At 29.2% G+C, this 20732-nt stretch overlaps 1 protein-coding gene across 1 annotated transcript; it reads left to right on the top strand.

Moving 5' to 3' along the window:
- Window positions 1-446: 446 nt before the first annotated feature.
- LOC107441352 (mucolipin-3-like) lies at window positions 447-6312 on the top strand. Its single transcript, XM_016054581.3, has one exon. It carries the CDS (start codon window positions 874-876, stop codon window positions 2689-2691), a length of 1818 nt encoding a protein of 605 aa, XP_015910067.1. The 5' UTR covers window positions 447-873; the 3' UTR covers window positions 2692-6312.
- The last annotated feature ends 14420 nt before the right edge of the window (window positions 6313-20732 follow it).

The raw sequence follows: 20732 nt of genomic DNA, 5'->3' as shown, positions 1-20732 counted from the left end.
ATTTTTATATTGTTCTGAAATTCAAATACTTGAAATAAATATTAAAAAAACAATTTAAGTGCTTATTAAAAATATATAAAAAATATAAAAGTAACTAAAAAATAAATAAAATAATTAAAATAAAATAGAACAGTTTTATAAGCAATCTAAGCTGCCCAAAGCATTTAATTTCATGATGAACAATAAATTGGAAAATGTTAATAATTGCTGAGATAGAGTCTCATAATTGCCTGTTAGCGTTCAGTTAGTTAGTTATTAAAACTTTTTCATGGTTTTCATTTGTGCGTAATGTAAATTCTAAAAAATGCGTGATGCGTAATCAAAAAAAATCGGGCATCCAAGCTCTTGGCGATAGAATTAGTTTGCAATCACCCATTTCAGCTGATCGCCAAAGTTTAGGGTTATAAAACGGCGGGCATTCAAGACAGTGCGTTCCTATGAAGATAGAGATCCTTTCACAAATCAAGGAGCAAAGAACGTACAGAAACAGGTGGTCAAAACCATTTTAAAATTTGTTTTTACAGCTCAACTTTCCCTTATGCAATCGACTTGCATTTCGGAAACTGAGTTACCATATAAAGCACTAAAAACATTTTTTTACGTTATAATTCGCAAAATCACTGGTTGAGTTCAACAGATCACACTTAAAAGTTTAAAAAATTCAGTATGAATTCTCACTGTTATCATTAGAACACCCATCATTGTAAATGTAAATAAAAAGCACCTGATAAATATTGATTGAGAAGACTTTGATCAGAGAGGAAAAGGTTGTTCTTTCACTTAAACGTGAAAAAAAAAACTGCACCGATTTAAACTCTCTTCATTTCCAACCAATATTGTTAATTCATCCATATTAGTAATGTAATATTTTGAATGGTCACCATGGATTTCATAAGCGATACTCGCCATAGGGACAAAAGCCGTGAATCTCCCTATGTAGAAATCTCATCAAGCGATACTTGTGATTTCGAATCTGTTAGTTCTTCCCCAAGGAATAGAACGGGAAGTATTAATAGCTTTCTGGAAGAAGCAGAAATCGTTACTCCAGCCTCTGAAGAAATATATCGCATATCTAGTCATGAAATGCGACGCAAATTGAATGATTATTTCATGAATCCTATACAAAAATGGAGAATTAGAGGTCGGTTTCCATGGAAATTATCCATTAATTTAATAAACATTATAATTGCAACTATCCAAATGTGCCTTTTTGGATTTCATAGCTTTGAATATGTTAGACAACATTTAGATATGAAAATGACACTTAGCCATATCTTTTTAAAAGATTGGACTGCCGATGTTGCCGTTTATCCTCCTGGTACTGGACCGTACGCTTTGTACACCATACCGGAATTTTACGAGCACGTTGATAATGTTATTCAACAATATGGACACATTAATTCGACTGCCATTGGTATTTTTGGTTATGACACTCATAATGGGGTTCCCCTGCCTCTTGAATTTTGTGTCTCACAGTACAAAGGGAGAGTATACCCCGGGAATTCGACTATCGAGATTCACGATCTACCTCGGGAAACGTGTTTTTCCATCAATCCGTCATCTTTTGACACTTTTTCAACTGAATCTTTTCTTATCCATTCTAACTATTCAATCAATTTCAAAACTTTAGTATTTGTAAAATTGCATCTCCAGTTAAAGACTCTCTTTTTAAAATCGGCTAATAAATTAGACTTTCCCGAATGTTACAAACTCAAGATTGTCGTTTTGTACGACAACAGGGAACACGACGGACAGATGGAAATCAGCATGCCCATCAACTCCAACAAAGTTTTGTGTCACGTGAGGTCGCGGGTGGGTGACAAAAAAGAAGATTTGTATTATTTATTGAGGCAACTCTTAAACAGCTTTGTTATTATATTTAGCATTCTGTCGGGGATACTGTGTTTGAGGTCGTTGCACAGTGGATATAAACTTGCGAGGCAGACTGTACTCTTTTTCCGCCATTTCTACAACAAAGAAGTGCCTTTCGGGGAATTGTTAGATTTTGTGGATCTTTGGTATATCAACATCGCTATCAGTGATATCATGTTGGTATTTGGTTCCTTGATAAAAATGCAAATTGAAGAAGAGAGTGCTGAAGGATCAGAGTATGCAAAGTGTTCCATTCTTCTGGGTGTTGGAAACTTATTGATCTGGATAGGAATTCTGAGATATTTAGGTTTTTTTGACAAGTACAACATGCTTATATTGACCTTGAAGAAGGCTTTGCCCAATGTTCTAAGGTTTCTTATATGCGCCGTCTTTCTTTTCCTCGGGTACACTTTCTGCGGTTGGATTGTGCTGGGACCTTATCACATCAAATTTCGCACTCTCAGTCGAACGGCTGAGTGCTTGTTTGCGATAATGAATGGGGACGATATGTTTGCAACCTTTGCCTTATTAGACACGAAGCTCGACGTCATCTGGTGGTTTGCAAGATTTTATTTGTACTCTTTTCTTTTGATATTTATTTATGTTGTTGTATCTTTATTTATATCTGTAATAATGGACACTTATGAAACAATAAAACATCTGTATTCGCATGGCGCAGAGCCAAAGAAAATAGTAGAAATTTTTCTCGCAGCGGAGGCGCAAGAACCGTCTGCTCCTTCGGACGTAGATCGAGATGACGGTACAAATTCAATTAAAAAAATGTGGCATTGGGTTAGACTTCACTCTTGGCTTAAATGATGCAAGATTTGTAATTATTGTCAGGATTTTATAGTCAATAATAAAATGTATTATTTATTTCATTTTATTTTTTTTTAAATATTTTGTTGATTTATAAAGTTTGAATCACATTCTAATCTCAAAAGTTCATCTGAATCATATAAACATTTTATTATAATTAAGAGTTAATTAATTTTATAATTGTCTGATAGTATATCTCAATACATGTTAATTATTTTGATAAAAGCCATTGAACGATTATTTTATAGTTTGAATATGTTTGCAGCTTTTTTTTTCTTTTTGAAATTTCTAAAGCTGGAAATTTCTTTTTTTCCTATAAATAATAAAACTCCATTTGTTGGGAAGATCTTAACCTTTATGGAAAAATTATTGTGTACTTTAGGTTTGGAAAACTCTGGTCTACATTAGCAAAGAATTTAAATTATAATATTTATAGAATTTGAAATATATATATAAAAAAGTCTTTGTTGATGCTACAAATTTTGATTACCTGAAATCAGGGCATTTATAACATTTATTTCAGTGTGAAATGCTATTTTTATAATATGTGATGCAATTAAATTTTAATTAATATGATTAGATATATACAGAAACAATTACTAGTCATTTTTTAAATTTTAAAAAATAGATTTGAAAGTTATTTTAAAAAATGTCTGAAACAAACTTTTTTACAACAATAAATTCATGAAATAATTGTTGATACTGTACAACGCTTCTCAAAGTAATTTATCTTTTGCCATTAAAATTGCTGCTAAATCTTCAACTCTTTTTATTGCTTATGCCTGTCACTACTCATAAAAATTCATCTGTAACTGATTTTACAATATTTGACTTGCCATTGAATAAGTCAATACTACTGTGATAAAGATAACATTTTGAGATATTTTTATTGTGATTTTATCTTTATTGTATTAGTGATAAATATTTCATAGCATTTTTTATTTTGGGGTTTCTTTTTGTTGCCTATTCATAGTAAGAAGAAGAAGATTAAGTGCCTGCTTAACATCACATTTTTGTTTAATTTTAGTGCATAAACTTCAGTTATGTTCATTTGTGTTAATTCATAAAGATTTTAAATAACAACCACACTTTTTATCAAATAAGCATGTGAATTTATTTAAAATGAAATTGCTTCTTTTTTCCCCCCCTCAGGGTAATACTTATTAAGAAATGAAAGATATTTTAATGTAAAATTTTTTTTTCTTTTTAATTTTTGCTTAGATGTGTTATGAATTTTTGGTAATTTTGTTATGAAAAAATTTATTTCCAGTTATACAGATAAAGTATTATCCTGCATTTTCAGTCTTGTTTATTCTCCTGACTGTTAGAGTAAAACCATTTTTTATCAAATGTCTTAGATTTCCAAACAAATTCCTTCTGCATTTTCTTTTTTTTTTAAATTTACCTTTTTTGGTGTCTCTGATCTATTTGGGTAACAATATTGAATGCTAGAAAAAGGAACTTTTTAGGTTTTCCTTTTCTTTAAATTTTTTTTTTTTTAAGTGAAATTGGACAAGGTTAATGAAAAACTACATTTATTGTTAACATCTATATATATATGTGTGTGTGTGTGTGTGTGTTTATTTTGTTAAAATTATATATATATATATTTCATTTTTGTCTGCTATTAATATATTTTAGTTCCGTCCTTTAATTGAAAGCATATACTATTATCTCGTATAACAACAGATGAAAAGGCTAAAAACAGTTACTTAAAGTTTTCTCTTCTTTTATTTCGATTAAGAAGGCTGCTTTATGGCAATAAATCCAGCTTATTTTACCTATATTCAAAAGTAGCAAAAATGAAAAATAGTATGAATTTTCAAAAAAGCTGCTAGTTTTTGACTTAAAATATGCACTATGTTCATTTTTGGAATATAATTTGTAAATAGGAGCGGGAGAATGTTATGAAGACTGTGTACAGAAATTATAATTGAAATCTGATATTAAGTGATACTTGGCAGGGCTCTGTTTAGAAGAAATTTGGTTCCGTTAACGAACCCTTCACAAAATATTTTTTCATACCTTCGCAAAATAATTTATCTTTTAATCGGACCCTTCACAAATTTGTTTATCCTCATTATTGTTTTGTCAATCGAATAAACCCTTCCCGGAGGAGGGGGGGAGACGGTTCGAAACGAACTAAGTTTATAAAGTTTCCCTAAGTTTAAATTCCAAATGTAGTATTCTAAGAAAATATTTCTACTTCTACAAACATCGTGTGCACATTCTTATTGATATTAAATGATAATTGTTTTGTAAATAATTGATCAATTTATATTTATTCATAAAATTAATTAATAGAATATTATGTAAATAAAAATTAATTTCTGGCAATTTTTTAAATAAAATATTATAAATTTAGGAATTGTTTAAATTTTTTTAATGCGTAACACATTAAAAGTGATACATTACTAAGTTGTGTGTTATTAAAAATGTGAGTGATTTTGTTTCCATTATTTGTTCGAAATGAATATTCTGCTTCGAGCAGTATAGGCTAAATACCAAATATTTGTCTGTTGCATCTCTAATTTAGTAGCAGCAATTGTTGTGCAGAATCTTGTATCTATTTACAATTTAAAAACTCCTTGAAAAAGTTTTTTGCAATAACAGGACCTTATTTGCACAAATTCACAAAAGCAGACCCTGGTTGAAAGAATGTGACTTAACGCTTATTTTATATTCACAAATTATGAGTAGTTTTTTTTATAAAATCTCTGGACAGATCCCTGCTCGGTATTGAAGTTGTTTTTCAACGAAAGACAACTCATCCGCAATGTCAAATTTTTGACTATAAAAACTCTTATAATTATTTTTTCCTAAAACATTTACCCTTTCTCAATTGTGATCTACTTAATATTTTATGTTTTAAAGTGGGGTTTTTCTCCCCAAAGTGTGTCACATACTGTACTGTAAAACTATATTATATTGATTTATTTTACAGCGTGCAAGTTAAAACAAATTTCGCTTAAAACATTGACTTAATGGCTGTATAATTTGCATAAATAAAATAAATTTGAATTATTTGTATATGAATGGACTGATAACTTTAATCACATTTGCAATTTTAACTGGATAATAATTGTTGTTCTGCAATATTTATTATTATTTGTAAATAATTTTGTAGTATTATGTAACATGCTAGTCATAAATGTTTGTATACAAATGTATTAATTATAGTGTGGCAATCAGGAGAACTCCTCCAGGCATCAGTCTCGCGTGGTGACGGGTACCGTGGTTATGAGGAAAAGTCACTTCGAATAGGGGTGTGGGTGGATAGTCTTGATCTTTGCATAGGTCAGTGTGAGTAAACCAATTGACGCCTTCATTCCTCCATTGCACCCCTATTAGAAATGTGCTCTCGTTGTAACCATAGCAGCAGACAGCCTTAGACTTTTAGTCTGAAGGAGTTCTCCTCAAAGTCGCACAATAGCTTTATTTTATTTTCTTACAACATGCTGCTCTATGTGATACGATTAAATAACTTCAATGTGAAAAATATTTTAACAAAATAATGTTGCTTGTTATAGAGAAGATTTGTATTAAAGACAGTTGAATGTTCTGATTGTAAAATATTATTTGTATTTAATCCTCAATTAAAATTATTTGGATAAGTTTAAATTTTTTTTCTCTCTATTTGGAAGTGTGAAATACTTGAGCGTTTAAAAGAAAGGCTGCAAGATAGTAAATCAAACAAGAATTATAAAACACATAGCAATTTATTTTTTATAATAAATCATATAGGAGCTACGATGACTCAGGGGATAGAGCGTTCGCCTTCCAATAAGGTGAATCGGTTCGAATCCCGGGCATAGCTGGTCGATATGAACCTGCGTCCCGCTTGCACCGACCACTGTGCTGACATGAAATATCCTCAGTGGTACACAGATCAAGGATTAGAGTCTCTTTGCCGTCAGGCTCACCGTTGGAGGTTCTCGTGGTCTTCCTCCAAGGCCGGATTAACCATTAGGCACACTAAGCACGTGCTTAGGGCACCAGAGGATAGGGGGGCGCCACAAAGCCTAACTAAATGTTCGCAGTATATATATATATATATTTTTTTTTTTTGAAATATTGATAATAAATTTATTATTTTGAGCTTCCATTTTAAGAGTAGATAACAATCATTTCTAAGTACGAAATTTCACATAATAAAAGAAAGAAAAAAACGAAAGATGTTTTGTATCAAAAATTTTCGGTCTTATAATGAAATTAGGTAGTGAATTTTTATGCGATAAAAGCTCTATTCATGGCCGGATTTACGTATAAGCTGTAGCTTGGGGCCCCCCAGATTTCACTTTTTTCTTCTTTTTTTTAAAAGTTTTATTAGGAGCTGAGGCCCTCTGAAGCCCAAAATGCATATTTGTTAATCGTTTTTACATTGTCGGGTGTTTTTCAAATGTTTTTATTAAATCAACTTTGGTAGTGGTTAGGGGAAAACATGGAAGGTTTGCATAGTTTTTAATTCATACGTTTCTTAATATAATAAATTTCAAAGTTAAAATTAATAATTATCTAAGAGCTTGTGATATTTGCCCCCTATTTGCATCAATACTTTTTACTTAATTTATAAACTCTGTCAAATTAAAAAATATTTTTCATAAATAATTTTTTAAGAGCTAAAGAACGGGGTCAAACCCAGTTCTTTAGCCCAGTCTTAAACCTTCTTACTAAAGGGTAATTTGACCTACTTTGCTCTGATGGATGAGTATTTCAAGAGCCAACAAAGCAATAAGTAAGTGTCTGAAAAATGTGATAGCTAATTTTGTTTAAAGAAACTTCAAACCTAATAGTTATTTACTGATGAAAAGTGAGAAATCTGAAGCACCATAGTTAAAATGAATATTAAGGTTGATTCAGTAATTTTAACTATTGGAGAGAAATATATATCTTTTATAAATTTATTTAGTTTTTCTTTCCTTTAATACTTTTTGATTTCTTCTTATTTATTTAAATGGTGGGCCACTATTCAATCCCCTCTTTGACAGCCTATCAGCCAAAATTCCTGATTTGGTTTATTCTGGATGAAATTGAGATAACAGATGTAATATTATTTTAATTTTACTTACTGCTAATAGACAGAAACAGCATGTGATTATGCTTGATAGACCATTGAAATCAAGTGGTCATCAGCTAAACAAATGTTTAAATAAGAGAAGAAGAAAAAACCTCCTGTATGACCAAATTTGTCATGTTTCCCCTAAATATAAAATATGTTTAATTGGTAATATTATATTGCATTCTCAAAATTCAATTATTTAGTTAACTTATGATTTTATTGTTTATTGATGACTTGTTTCTATTTTTAAGTCCTTGATTTTTGTTGTTATTATGTATTTAAAGCTAATAAGACTTAAATTGTTTAATTAATAAGGCTCTTAAATTTTTAAATCAAAGTCGAAACAATTTCTTAAAATTATAAATCGAAACTTTTTATGAAATTTGGACAGCTTTGTTTTTATTTTAAACGTATGCATTGGAAATAAAATACAATGTGAGGTAATGCAAAGTAATTTCAAATTGCTTACTATTTCTAAATTAATAATTTGGAAAGCACTTTTCTTTATAAAAGAATTTGGTTATTTTATTTTGATTTAAAAAGTGTGGTATGAAATAATAATGTAATATTTTATGAATGCTTATTCTTTTTCTAATTTGTTCAACATTCAACATATTGTTTTTAGAAATATATATTCATTTAAAAAATACCATTTCTATTTAATTGGTATTTTACTTCAAATAATTTAATAAAGGAAACCGAAATATTATATAAGATATGATTTATAGTTCGGATCTAAATATAATGAGAGATTATAAAAAGTACTAACTGGAAGTTATAAATGTATTCATTCTGGTTATAAGAAGTACTAATTCGTGGAACCTCTTTAACTCTACACGGAACACTGAAGTTCCATAGAACACAGTTTGAAATTGCTTCTATCATGAAAAAATTTACCAAATTTTACCACATTTACTACCGAACAGCATGGTAAAAAACATGGTAAAACAGCATGGTAAAAATTGTATTTTCTTGTATTCTTTGAAACTCCTTGCATATTTTCTATACACCTTCATAATTTCTTATTTCTAAGTCTTATAAATTTTGAGCAGCCAAGCAAAATGTAAAGTAAGAAAAAAAAAATTTAGAAAAAAATTATCAAAAAATCATTTAAAATTTCAAATGACATATATTCAGAAGGAAAAAATCTGCTTAATATGGCCTTCCAGCATGCCAAATTTTTACTCTGTGCTTATGATGAGCTTAAAATGTGCTTCTGTTGTAACTTTTTTTCCTCGTTCAAAAAATATGTGCAATAAAAGAAAGGTTCTACATTATAGTCTCTTCACAATCAATATATTTAACAATCAAGTAATATCATATTCTCTAATAATATATTGCTAACATTCAACAATAAAATATAAGAGCAGTTTACTTTAGGTTTATAAAAATAGAATTGAACTTATGAGGGCCCCATCATTTTCAGTAGCTTCGGGCCCCACGAAGCTTAAATCCGGCCCTGGCTCTATTTATTTATCCATTACACTGATTCCATAACATACTGCTACGATTCATGTTTACGGAATATTTTTCGCAGTTGTAGCAAGTTAATACTCCGGCAATTTGATATTTTTATGAAAAAAAATTTAATTTACAAAATTTTGATGCAATGGTTTGATGATGTGAAAAAAAATCTATGTTTGCAGTTTTTGTGCATGTTTTTGTTTATACTACATAAAATATTTGCTTAAACTATAGTTTTAATTGTATTCTCATTGCAACTGCAAAAGAAGTCATCAAATTGCGTAAAGGTTGTGTTGCAAAAATTTACATCAAATAATTTTTTTTATTCACTACATTAAGAAAAAGGAGCTGTGTTTAAGTATCATTTTTCGAAAATTAGATTTAATCGATTCTATCGAGATTTAAAATATATACATACTACGTAATATGAATGCCAACAGCTAGTTTTTGAATAAGGAAAGAACCTCAATGTGAACCGAATGTTCGTTGACGGTGAAAAATACGTTAAGAAGAGTACCCATTAAAACTAATTTAACAATAAAATCAAATTTTCAATCATTGAATTTTGTTTAGTGCAAGTAAACTATACTTCGTGCATCTTATAACGAAACTTGTAAAAATTATAACTAAGAAATAAGAAAAGTACTGAAAATTTCTAATTAAAAATAAATAGCAAATTTAAGAAAGATATTTTTATTAATTGAATTTTAAAATATGTTTAATGACTAATAAGGAAAATCCTTAATGATAATGATTATATATATATACAATATATGTGTGTAATTTCATTAACTTTTATTATGATGATAATTTGAACATGTAAATATTTTGAATATAATAATATTATTTCTATCGACAGAAGAATACTGATCATTAAAAAAAATTTTATAGTTGTGCTTAATTTTTACTTGTAGCTCGTGTGTAAATCAGATTGAAATAAATAAATAATTAGTTTAGGTATTTCCATTATCCATTTAACTTTTTCTTAAAATAAAAATTGGTCATTCTGCATAAACGAGTGGGAAAAATATTGTTGTTCCCTGTTATTTTATTATAAGTAACAGACTTCTGGGAAACGTGGTTCGATTTAACCTGGTCTTGCTTTCTGCCTATAACAAACAATCCCACCGTAAAACAACAAAAGCTGTATATTGCCAGCATTCGATTCCATGAATTCGAAGGTTCCTGAAAAGGACCACCGTGATTGTCGCCAACATATGTGTTAGAATACAAAGCTAAATTATTTACTACATCCTTTAATCTCAGATAAGCATCCTATAGAGCAGGGGTTTCTCATGAGGCCGGCGGGGGCCACAATTAAAAGCACAAATCAAATGGCGGACTATGTTAAAATTTTATGTAGGACTCTCTTATGTTTGAAGAAACATTAAATATTACTGTCAGAATTTTACCAAGTTGTACGAAACAAAAGTATTGAATTACAAATTAAAATAAGAAGTAGATTTTTAAAAATATTTAATTGTTATTAATAATATTTAAAAAGATATTAAATAAATAAAAAAATTCGGGCTACATTAACTTTAATGTATTTCTATGTATTAAATAGTTAATGTGCAACTGACATCTAATTGTTAAAACTTTGAAAAGGTTGGTATTAAAACTTAGCACACAAAATGTTCGATGAGAAAATTAAGGTTTGTCTGCAGCAACCACCAGAGAACAGATAGTTACATTTAAAATTTACAAATGTGTGTGTAAATATTTTCGTCCTAAATGAGTGGTTTCAAAAATTTAAATCGGAGAATTTCTGATACGCACATGCTAAATTATATTCACAAAATACAAAAAAATGAAATAAAAAAGAGCAACATACGTAATTATTTTTGTATTGGAATAAATATTTTCTTGGATGCAAAACCTGAGAAATAAATTTTTTTGCACCGTTGGTATGTTAAATTTCACAGAAACGAAGAAATTAGATTTTTATTAACGAGAAAAGTATTTTAAACCAATATAGATTTTTTTACGAAAATTGTCCGCAAAAAGTGACAACTAATATATTTTAGTTCGCGGGCCACAAAAAAAAACTCCGCGGGCCGCGAGTTGGACACCCCTGCTATAGGGGACTCATTCCCCCTTATTTTTTTTTTTTTTTTTTTTAAAAAAAAAAAGGGAATCAGCTCTANTTCGGAGGGGGGGGGGAGGTAGAGATACAAATAAATGGTGACTTATAAGATTGAAGAAAGTGGGAGGAAAGGAAGAGGAGGAAGTGGGAGGTCTAGGAAAAGAAAAGTTTCTTGATTGACATAATTTTTAACCAATAACATTATTTATGCTACAATCAGTAACTAATTTCTCGTATTTACACACCCCCCGTGTATACGTGAATGCACAGAACGTGAGTGCACTGAATCCTACATGAATGCACAGAAAAAGTTTATTCTACTAAAACATTATTCTAAATTATTGCTTTTGAAAGCATGCTGTAATAGTGTAAAGCTGATGTTGCTTCAGGTAGTAGCTAAACCCTTCAAATAATTTTATCAATAATTATTATTTATCGATCAATATTGATTGTGTCTAAATCAATATAAGTGAAGAGTTTAATTTTCCTAAAGAATTATTATATTTTAATAATAAAAAATTTATTAAACTTAAATGTAAAAATAAAATTACAATTATTAAAAATTATATATATATATATATATATTTACATTTTAAGCATTCTATTACACAATAATACTCAAAAGTAATAAAAACAGATTCCAAGTGTTTGTTAAAAATACAATTTGACGTATTTTTTAAGAGGGGATGATGCCGTATTATAAGTTTCAAGAAGTAATTAAATTTTTTAAATGATTGATCTTATCGAAATAAATTTCATTCTATGACGTTATAATTAAAATAGTTATTCGATTTAAAATAAAAATTTTAGGTTACAATACGCAAATTTTATTTCGATTTATTTTACGAATTTGTCTTTAAATGTTGTAAAGAATGTGTAAAATATTTAGTACATGAAATTTTAGTAGGCAAAATAGATTTTAGTAGGTTTCATATATATGTTGGTTTAATAAAATTACATACAATACTTCTGTTTATGTTTCTAAGGATTATATTTTTCCAAACCTAAAATTATTTTCTGTAAAACTAATGTGGTATTATGTACGCGTATGCATACAGGAATAAAAACTATCGTAACAGAAAAAAAGTGAATAAATTAAAAACGATGGTTTGTTATTTTCTACTGATTATTAAAATTTAGTTTTTATATTATATTCCTTGTTGCTATACTTATGTTTTTGTTTTGTATTATAAAAACACGAATGTTCCGAATTTGTAAATGAAAATCTGATCATTGAATTTATAGTTATTTAAAGTATTTTGCTTATGCATTTATTTACTTATAGGACAGAGTTTTTATTTACTGTAACAGCTTTTTCAGACCAAAGTTACTGCTATCACTGATGAGAGTTTTAAGTACAGGTTTAATGCAGTAGTTTTAAGTGGTTTCTATTATTTTTCCTAAAAGGTCATTTTTTTACTAGTCAAATTAAGATTTAATTGATAGTTATTTATTGCTCTTAAGCTCTTTTGTACCTTTGACTTTGACAGGTTAACTAGCTACGAGAATGTCCAAAATATTAAACAAAATAATAATTCTATTCAAGGCCGGATTAAGACCTCTTGAGGAGCAATTTGTCAGAAAACCCATTGTATGAATAAGAGAAAAAAATATCAATAAAAGTTGCAATAAAATATTATTTCCTAATTAAGTATGAAATATTCAAAAAAATCAGCTGAACATAAGATATACTTTGGAGTAAGGAGGAGAAAAATGGAAGGTAGCAAAATTCGCTAATATAATTTTATTTAGTATTTCTGTATTGCTAAGTAAATAATGCATGGAATGACATAAAACTATTGTTCTATGTTTTACTGCTTCATAACAATACAGAAAATTAAGTAAAATTATATTACCGAATTATGCTACTACCATCCATATCTTCGACTTGCTTACTCCAAAAAAATAAAAAGCAAAGCAAAATAATATCAGAAAATACAAAATCTAATATTATATAGCATCAAAACTAATGCAAAATAATATTATGGCGAAAGCTAGATAATATAAGTTCGCATAGAATCTAATATTATATAATGCTGAGCAAACAGCGACCTCTTGTATCTTTCTAATATTAGAAGTTGTGCAAGATAACGTTGGATTTTGCCAATTTTCTGATGTTATCTAATATTATTATATTCAAAATATTTACATGTTCAAATTATCACCATAATAAAAGTTGATGAAATTACACACATATATTGTATATATATATATATAATCATTATCATTAAGGATTTCCCTTATTAGTTATTAAACATATTTTAAAATTCAATTAATAAAATATCTTTCCTAAATTTGCTATTTATTTTTAATTAGAAATTTTCAGTACTTTTCTTATTTCTTAGTTATAATTTTTACAAGTTTCGTTATAAGATGCACAAAGTATAGTTTACTTGCACTAAACAAAATTCAATGATTGAAAATTTGATTTTATTGCTACTTATTTCATACATTTGCTTTCAAAATTAAATTAGTTTTAATGGGTACTCTTCTTAACGTATTTTTCACCGTCAACGAACAACGGTTCACATTGAGGTTCTTTCCTTATTCAAAAACTAGCTGTTTGCATTCATTATTACGTAGTATGTATACATTTTAAATCTTAAAATCTAATTTCGATATTCGATATATATATATAGATAAAAAAAAAATCATAAGTGATGCGAAGTGTGTGGTCATATTTTTCGCAAATTTAACCTCTCCTCCACAAAGAAATTTCGAAAAATGATACTTAAACACAGCTCCTTTTTCTTAATTTAGTGAATAAAAAAAATTCTTTGATGTAAATTTTTGCAACACAACCTTTACGCAATTTGATGACTTCTTTTGCAGTTGCAATGAGAATATAATTAAAATTGTAATGGATAAATAAATAGAGCTTTTATCACATAGAAATTCACTACCTAATTTCATTATAAGACCGAAAATTTTTGATGCAAAACATCTTTCGTTTTTTTTTCTTTTATTATGTGAAATTTCGTACTTAGAAATGATTGTTATCTACTCTTAAAATGGAAGCTCAAAATAATAAATTTATTATCAATGTTTCAAAAAAAAAAAAAATGTACTGCGAACATTTAGTTAGGCTTTGTGGTGCCCCCCCTATCCACTGGTGCCCTAACCACGTGTCTAATGGTTAATCCGGCCTTGCTCCCTTGCTTTGGTAGCCTGACGACATGTGTGCAAAGGCGAGCACTTTACACGGTAGAACAGTTTAATGAAACCATGCACCCTTAGAAAATTTTGTTGGATCTGCGGTAGTCCGGTGGAATATTCACATTTCTAACTCCAAAAGGACGACATGATTCGGTAGTCTCAGTACATGCCGAGCATTTTATTCTCTTTTCATTGGTCTTAAACAAGTTAGATAATTTTCTTTTTGTAAAAATGTTTCTTAAAAAACCACCTAATAAAACTTTACTTTCCCAAATTTTATTATGTCTTCATCTCTTTTTTAAAATTAAACTCTTTATATATGAATAAATTAATACAATAAAGTAAAAGTTTAATATGATTATGTGAGAAAATAAATGCATCAAACATTGCAACTACTACTTTTTTTTTCCAGTTTTATTGCACTTTAAAGGTCTAGATTAGATTTTTAGGCAAAATAATGAAATCATATCTATGGTTACATTTAGAACAGAAATTGTATTAGAATCAAGCAAATTCATTCATTCATAATAATGTATTTAAAGAATAACTTGAGACCCATTTTTAACAACAGTTTCAATTTTCATTGAGGAATTGTTTTTGATGATTATGTTTATACAGTCAAACCCCGGTATAGTGAACCTTCAAGGGATCGACATTTCGGCTCACTATAACCGGATGTTCACTATATCAGTTACGCAGGCAATTTAACCAATGGTTCCTTAACTCCTCCCTTTTATTACGCATTATCCAAATAAATGACTGAAAAATATTATCTAGTAACAAAACATGTGTTATTTTTTTATTACTCTTCGTCTTGCGTACAAAAAAAAAAAAAAATTAGTAATCTCTAGCTGATGACCAATCCTCAACATCAGATATGGAAACACTTCCCGACTCTCAGAAAATTTTTCCTGAATTTCTGTTATTCTGCTTTTTAAACCTGTCTAACCTGCCATTTTAGCACTTAAAAGTTGTCTCATCAAATCGCTTAGCAAATTCGTCGACATTTGTTTAGATACTGGAAGATTGTGGCTTCTTCTAATGCTGGACCACTTCAGTAATGCTTCTTCAACATCCTTGTGATCTGATTTTCTCAACTTTTTTATGGCAAATAAATTTTTTTCCTGAGCAGAAATTATTAACTGCCTATTTTTCCATAAGTTACAAACTGCAGATTTGGATAGTTCATATTATTTGCAAATATCAGCTGGATTGCAACCATTTTCAATTTTTCTGATTATGCCCATTTTATCATCAATGAAGATCGTCTTACGTTTACTGGTCGCCATAGTAAAATTTGAGAAACTTGTTTGCAGGATTTTTTAAACTGAATTGACAGCAAAAAGGAGTTGAAATGAGGGCCTTATCAACACATATTAGTGTCCAACCCTTTGACCAATAATGACTCATTCCCTCTGAAAGAAAATGCATATTGATCCTACTGACACCTTACAGGTGTATCATCTGCCTGGGTTGGAAACATCTGCTTGGTTTGTTTAGGGATGGGAAAGTGAGATAAAAGAGGCAAAGAAGAAAAAAATGCTTATCTCTACATTCCCCTCTATATATGGTTTTAAAAATCGGTATAGGTATTTATTTTGAAGTAGAAATTTCAAAATTATTACCAAAACAAATTAAGAAAAAAATCAGTCGAAGACAGAAAAAAGTTCTTTATATCCAACTTCCTCACTTTTTTGGTTCACTATATCCACAAAAAAATAACATTATACGTGTATAGCAAGGCACGGGACCGAACATTTCGTTCACTATAAACCGCATTCACTATAGCGGGGTTTGACTGTATATGTAAAAATTAAAAGTTTTCATACAGAAGATTGATTAAAATTTAATAATTTTCCACTTGAATTTACGGGGTCTCAAGAATAAGGAATAAAAACATTTTCTTATTAAATTAATATCAGCAAATTAATACCAAAAAAAAAAAAAANAAAAAAAAAAAAAAAAAAAAAAAAAAAAAAAAAAAAAAAAAAAAAAAAAAAAAAAAAGATTTAAAATTTTGTTAGAAAACAATAAATTTGGGGCGAATAAAATTGCATAAATTATTTTTGAAAAATATAATAATAATGAAGTGGATAACACAATAACATCAACAAAAACTCTAAGTGAGGTAAAATAAATATAAAAAAAGCGTTGATTACACACAAGTAATGTACTGTCTTGTTACCAGGAGAATTTCTCTGGACTTGTGTGCAGTTTTTATAATTAATCGTCAGATAAGTCACTTTGAATAGAAGTGTAGGGTTAGCCATTGTGCATTAACACGAATATGCATTACCAATAAAAAGAAAATTAACACTTAAAATTTTTCATAATGAATCTTCAAACCACAAGAAAACAAATAATGTCTCTAGTTTGTGCATATAGGTAACAACAGGAAAATATTTTTATCATTTCTTCAACACTCCCCTATCAGAAATGGTTTTACTCTTGTATCCATAGCAACAAAGTCTAGAAGAGTTCCCATGACAACAGAACAGTACTTGCTTAAAAATTCACTAAAAAAAAAAAAAAAAAAAAAAAAAAAAAAAAAAAAAACATTTCATTCCTGGCACTAAAAGGAGCAATAACATAGAAGAAGAATTTCCATTTTTATTATTAACTAGTAGTTTGTTGTAATGGAAAAAGGCACACATTTTAAAAAAGTACAGAAGTAAACTGCAGGTGCAGTAGCAGCTATACAAGATTATATTTATTTACAGTATATACCGTTGACATCACCTATTCACAAATGTCTATGTAAATGCAAGAAACTGTTCATCTTGGCAAACAAGATCAACAGTGGTTGAATCAGAAAGCATTTTGAAAGAGAAAATACAAATAGGGTTACATTTATTCCAAAGTGTCCTGAAATAATACTCATACCTTCTATTCTGACATAAGAGTGTTTTCATTAACCAAGATTGAATGAATTTAAAATTAGTTTTTCTCACTCAAGCTGAAGCTTTTGACAGTAAATTTCAGATTAATAATGAATCGGAATAAAGTGGTCCCATCCTATTTTATTCACTTTTAGTGAATAGCTATGAAATTGGAAGTGATTAGGCATTTAAATAAATGCGACAAAATGTTTAGTCAATATGATAGGTCAAAAAGCATAAAATTATGACTTTTATAATAAAAAATGAAATAATCTACATTATAAAGGAGTAATTTCATTCAGATGAATAATGCAAGAGGGGAACGCATTTGGGAGAACGAATCTGTTCTTCAGACATCTTTTTTCAGAAATGACTGAAATACGAAAAAAAAAAAAAGATTAACTTCTTGCTAAAAAAAAATTCAACGTCATTTCGGTACATGGAGAATATTTTGATTATTATTTTGCATTTAAAATTTCGTTATAGGAAGGAATTCACTGTAAGGAAACTATATTGTTGAAAGATTCAACATATTAGTTAATAATTTATAAAGCAAATAATGTACTTATTATTGCAATAATTACTTCCAACAATACAACATGAATTATGCTAAAAAATATTTTTTCATTGACCTGATGTAATGAACCACCAATAATAGTGAATTTATATACTGGGTTCAACTGTAGATAAACACAGGGATAAAATGCACGATAAGTGCAATAACAAAATAAGAAAAAAAAGTGAATAAATTTATCTCTTTAATAGATGCAGTGAAAAATTCTTAAGAAAAAGAAAATTATCCTCTAGACTTGAATTATCACCCATTCATTTGTCTTTACTTTTTTTAAGTGACGAGGACCTGTCGAGCATCAAGTTCTAGCAATTTAACTTAAATGTTGAAAGTGCAGTCTTTGTAAATTATAAAATACAAATAAATTTCATGTTGAACTAAAAAAATAACTGCCTATGCCGATTCCCTAAGGTTATTTTATTTATAACTCGCAGGGTAAAACCGGCTACTGTCCCTCGATGTGTGCCATGAAATATGTGTTGCAGAGGAGGAAGAAAATATCTAAGGCTGAACAAAGATCTTACAGGACAAAATTTACTGCGGGCACTATTTTCAAAGCAAAAAAATTTTCTATTTTATAGAGTTTTGAAAACCCTCAATATATAAAATTGTAGTTCTTATTAAGATATAAAAAAAAACCCATATTCTTTTGAAAAACATCAATACATAAACTTTTTGTAAAGAATTTTGGTCAGATCCTCTATTTTGGGACTTTTCCTCCCCCTCAAGTAAGACCATCACACATAAATTGTCATATAAAATAGAAACGTCTGTTACTTTTTCACTGAAATTCTGGTTTTTCCCATAGCATGTGTACCGGGTAATATCCCACTAAGTGGGTAAAACCGGTTAGTTTGACCTTTTCTGGGATAAAACAATTTATAAAAAAAGTAGTACAACTATTACTTTTAAAAAATGGCATTCTGTACACAATAAAACATTGAAAACCTCAATTAAATAAGGCAGGTCGAACAGCTTAGCTCCAACAAGTCTAAGGATCCCCGGTACTTAATTTAGTTAGTTGATTTGATTAGTTAATAATAATTTCATGCCACTATGAAAATTAAGGTTAAACAAATGGTGCAAAAAATACTGAACTGCACAAAACAAACACTTTTTTATGACTTAGATATCAGTTCCAATTACATTTTGATACACAATTAAGTTCGCATAAATAAACAAGGGTTTTAAAAATCTATAACAGTTGCTTAGGAAGACTTTAAAAATAAATAAAAAAAGTAAATAATTCTATCTGAATATGTATAAGTGAAGCGACAACAGATGGAATTTCTAAGAAAGTTTTTTTTTTGTAAATTGTGAAACTATGTAGCGGATGTTTTTGTATCATTTTTGGACAACATATATTATAAATTTCATAGTATTATTAAAGTGTGGGTAAATTTTAGGACACTATGTTTATGATTACAACTATAATCTAATGACTACAAAAATTAAACAAACAATTACTGTAACAAAATTATTGAGGTTTGATTATCTAAATCAATACTTTTTACGCGCAATTCAAAAAAAGATTCTCCCGCAACAATGTATCGTGTCATTAAAAAAATATTTTACTCGGAGTTTAGGAAAAAGTGTATTCTACAAATAATTAGCAATAACAACATCGTTTTAAACACCACTGAATATCTTTTTCTTCAGTGTTTTTATGTGAAACATTCTAAAAAGGATAGCTGAGTGAGAAGTATGTCTGACAAATGCAAACAAGGATGCCAATTTGGCAACGGTTGCCAACGAACTAAATAGGCAATTCGTTTAAAAATGAGGAAGCTCTGAAGATTTGAAATTTTTTTTACGATTTCTTGATCAGAATCAGCAGAAATCAAGCAAAATTTGGAGTAGAAAATGAAAGGCCATTAAAGAAATAGGAAATTGGATTTCTTTATAGTTTTAAAAAGCTTTCCGCAACTCTAGATTTAGAAACAATAGCCTGTATTCCCCGTGGCAGAATTTTTTCTGGCTTTCTGCGACAAAACTAATATCTAGTGTGGAGAGAGTTATCGACAATGTCAACCTTCGTCTATGAAAAAGTACCCCAACATAGAATCGAGTCAATATGTCTTATATACTATGGAATTGGAATTATATTTTTTTAGTAGTAGATACACTATAGTACTCCCCTATCAGAATTTTACCTGTGAATTTTATTCAATAAATGGGATACCAATAGTTGATTCATTGCTGTTTCGTGAGAAGCTGGGAGAGTTGTATTATGTTCACGGTGGTAGTTGCTCCTGTGTTGCCCTTAGCAGTTGAGTGCTACGTCGTGCGTGATCGAGACTGAGAAGAAAAAGCGTGAGGAAAACAATATCACAGTCACATGTTGCAAGTCAACTGTTCATTCTGGACGAAGTAGTAGTAGACATCGAAGCAGGCGTGTGCAGATCGAAGTTTACGTTACTGTCAAGATAGGCATGCTCATATTGGAGTGGGAATTTCTGTCAAGGTAGGCATGCTCGCATCACGTCCGGAGGTCACCAATGTGGAGAGAGTTATCAAGAATGTCTACCTTCGTCTATGAAAAGGTACCCCAACATAGAATCGAGTTCTTATATACTATGGAATTATTTTTTTGTAGTGGTTGATACACTACATCTAGCACTAATATCTTTCTGCAAGATACTTTCAATAATAACAAAGATGTATGTTACTAATTTAAGGTAATAAAAACGCTTAGTTTACAAAAGCAAAAAAAAATAATATAATTTTTTTGATTGAAGATGTAATATTTTTTTGATTCCAATATTTTTGGGCGATATTCTTGCATTTTGTTGGAGGGGGGACACATTAATTATTTTCTCTATCATA

This window comes from Parasteatoda tepidariorum, chromosome 2 (genome assembly GCF_043381705.1).
Source record: "Parasteatoda tepidariorum isolate YZ-2023 chromosome 2, CAS_Ptep_4.0, whole genome shotgun sequence".
NCBI lineage: Eukaryota > Metazoa > Arthropoda > Arachnida > Araneae > Theridiidae > Parasteatoda > Parasteatoda tepidariorum.
The sequence above is the reverse complement of the archived record's forward strand: the minus strand, read 5'-3'. Positions and strand labels throughout refer to the sequence as shown.

Coding starts and splice junctions, on each gene's coding strand:
- LOC107441352 (XM_016054581.3), top strand. CDS start 874: ATGGTCACCATGGATTTCATAAGCGATACTCGCCATAGGGACAAAAGC.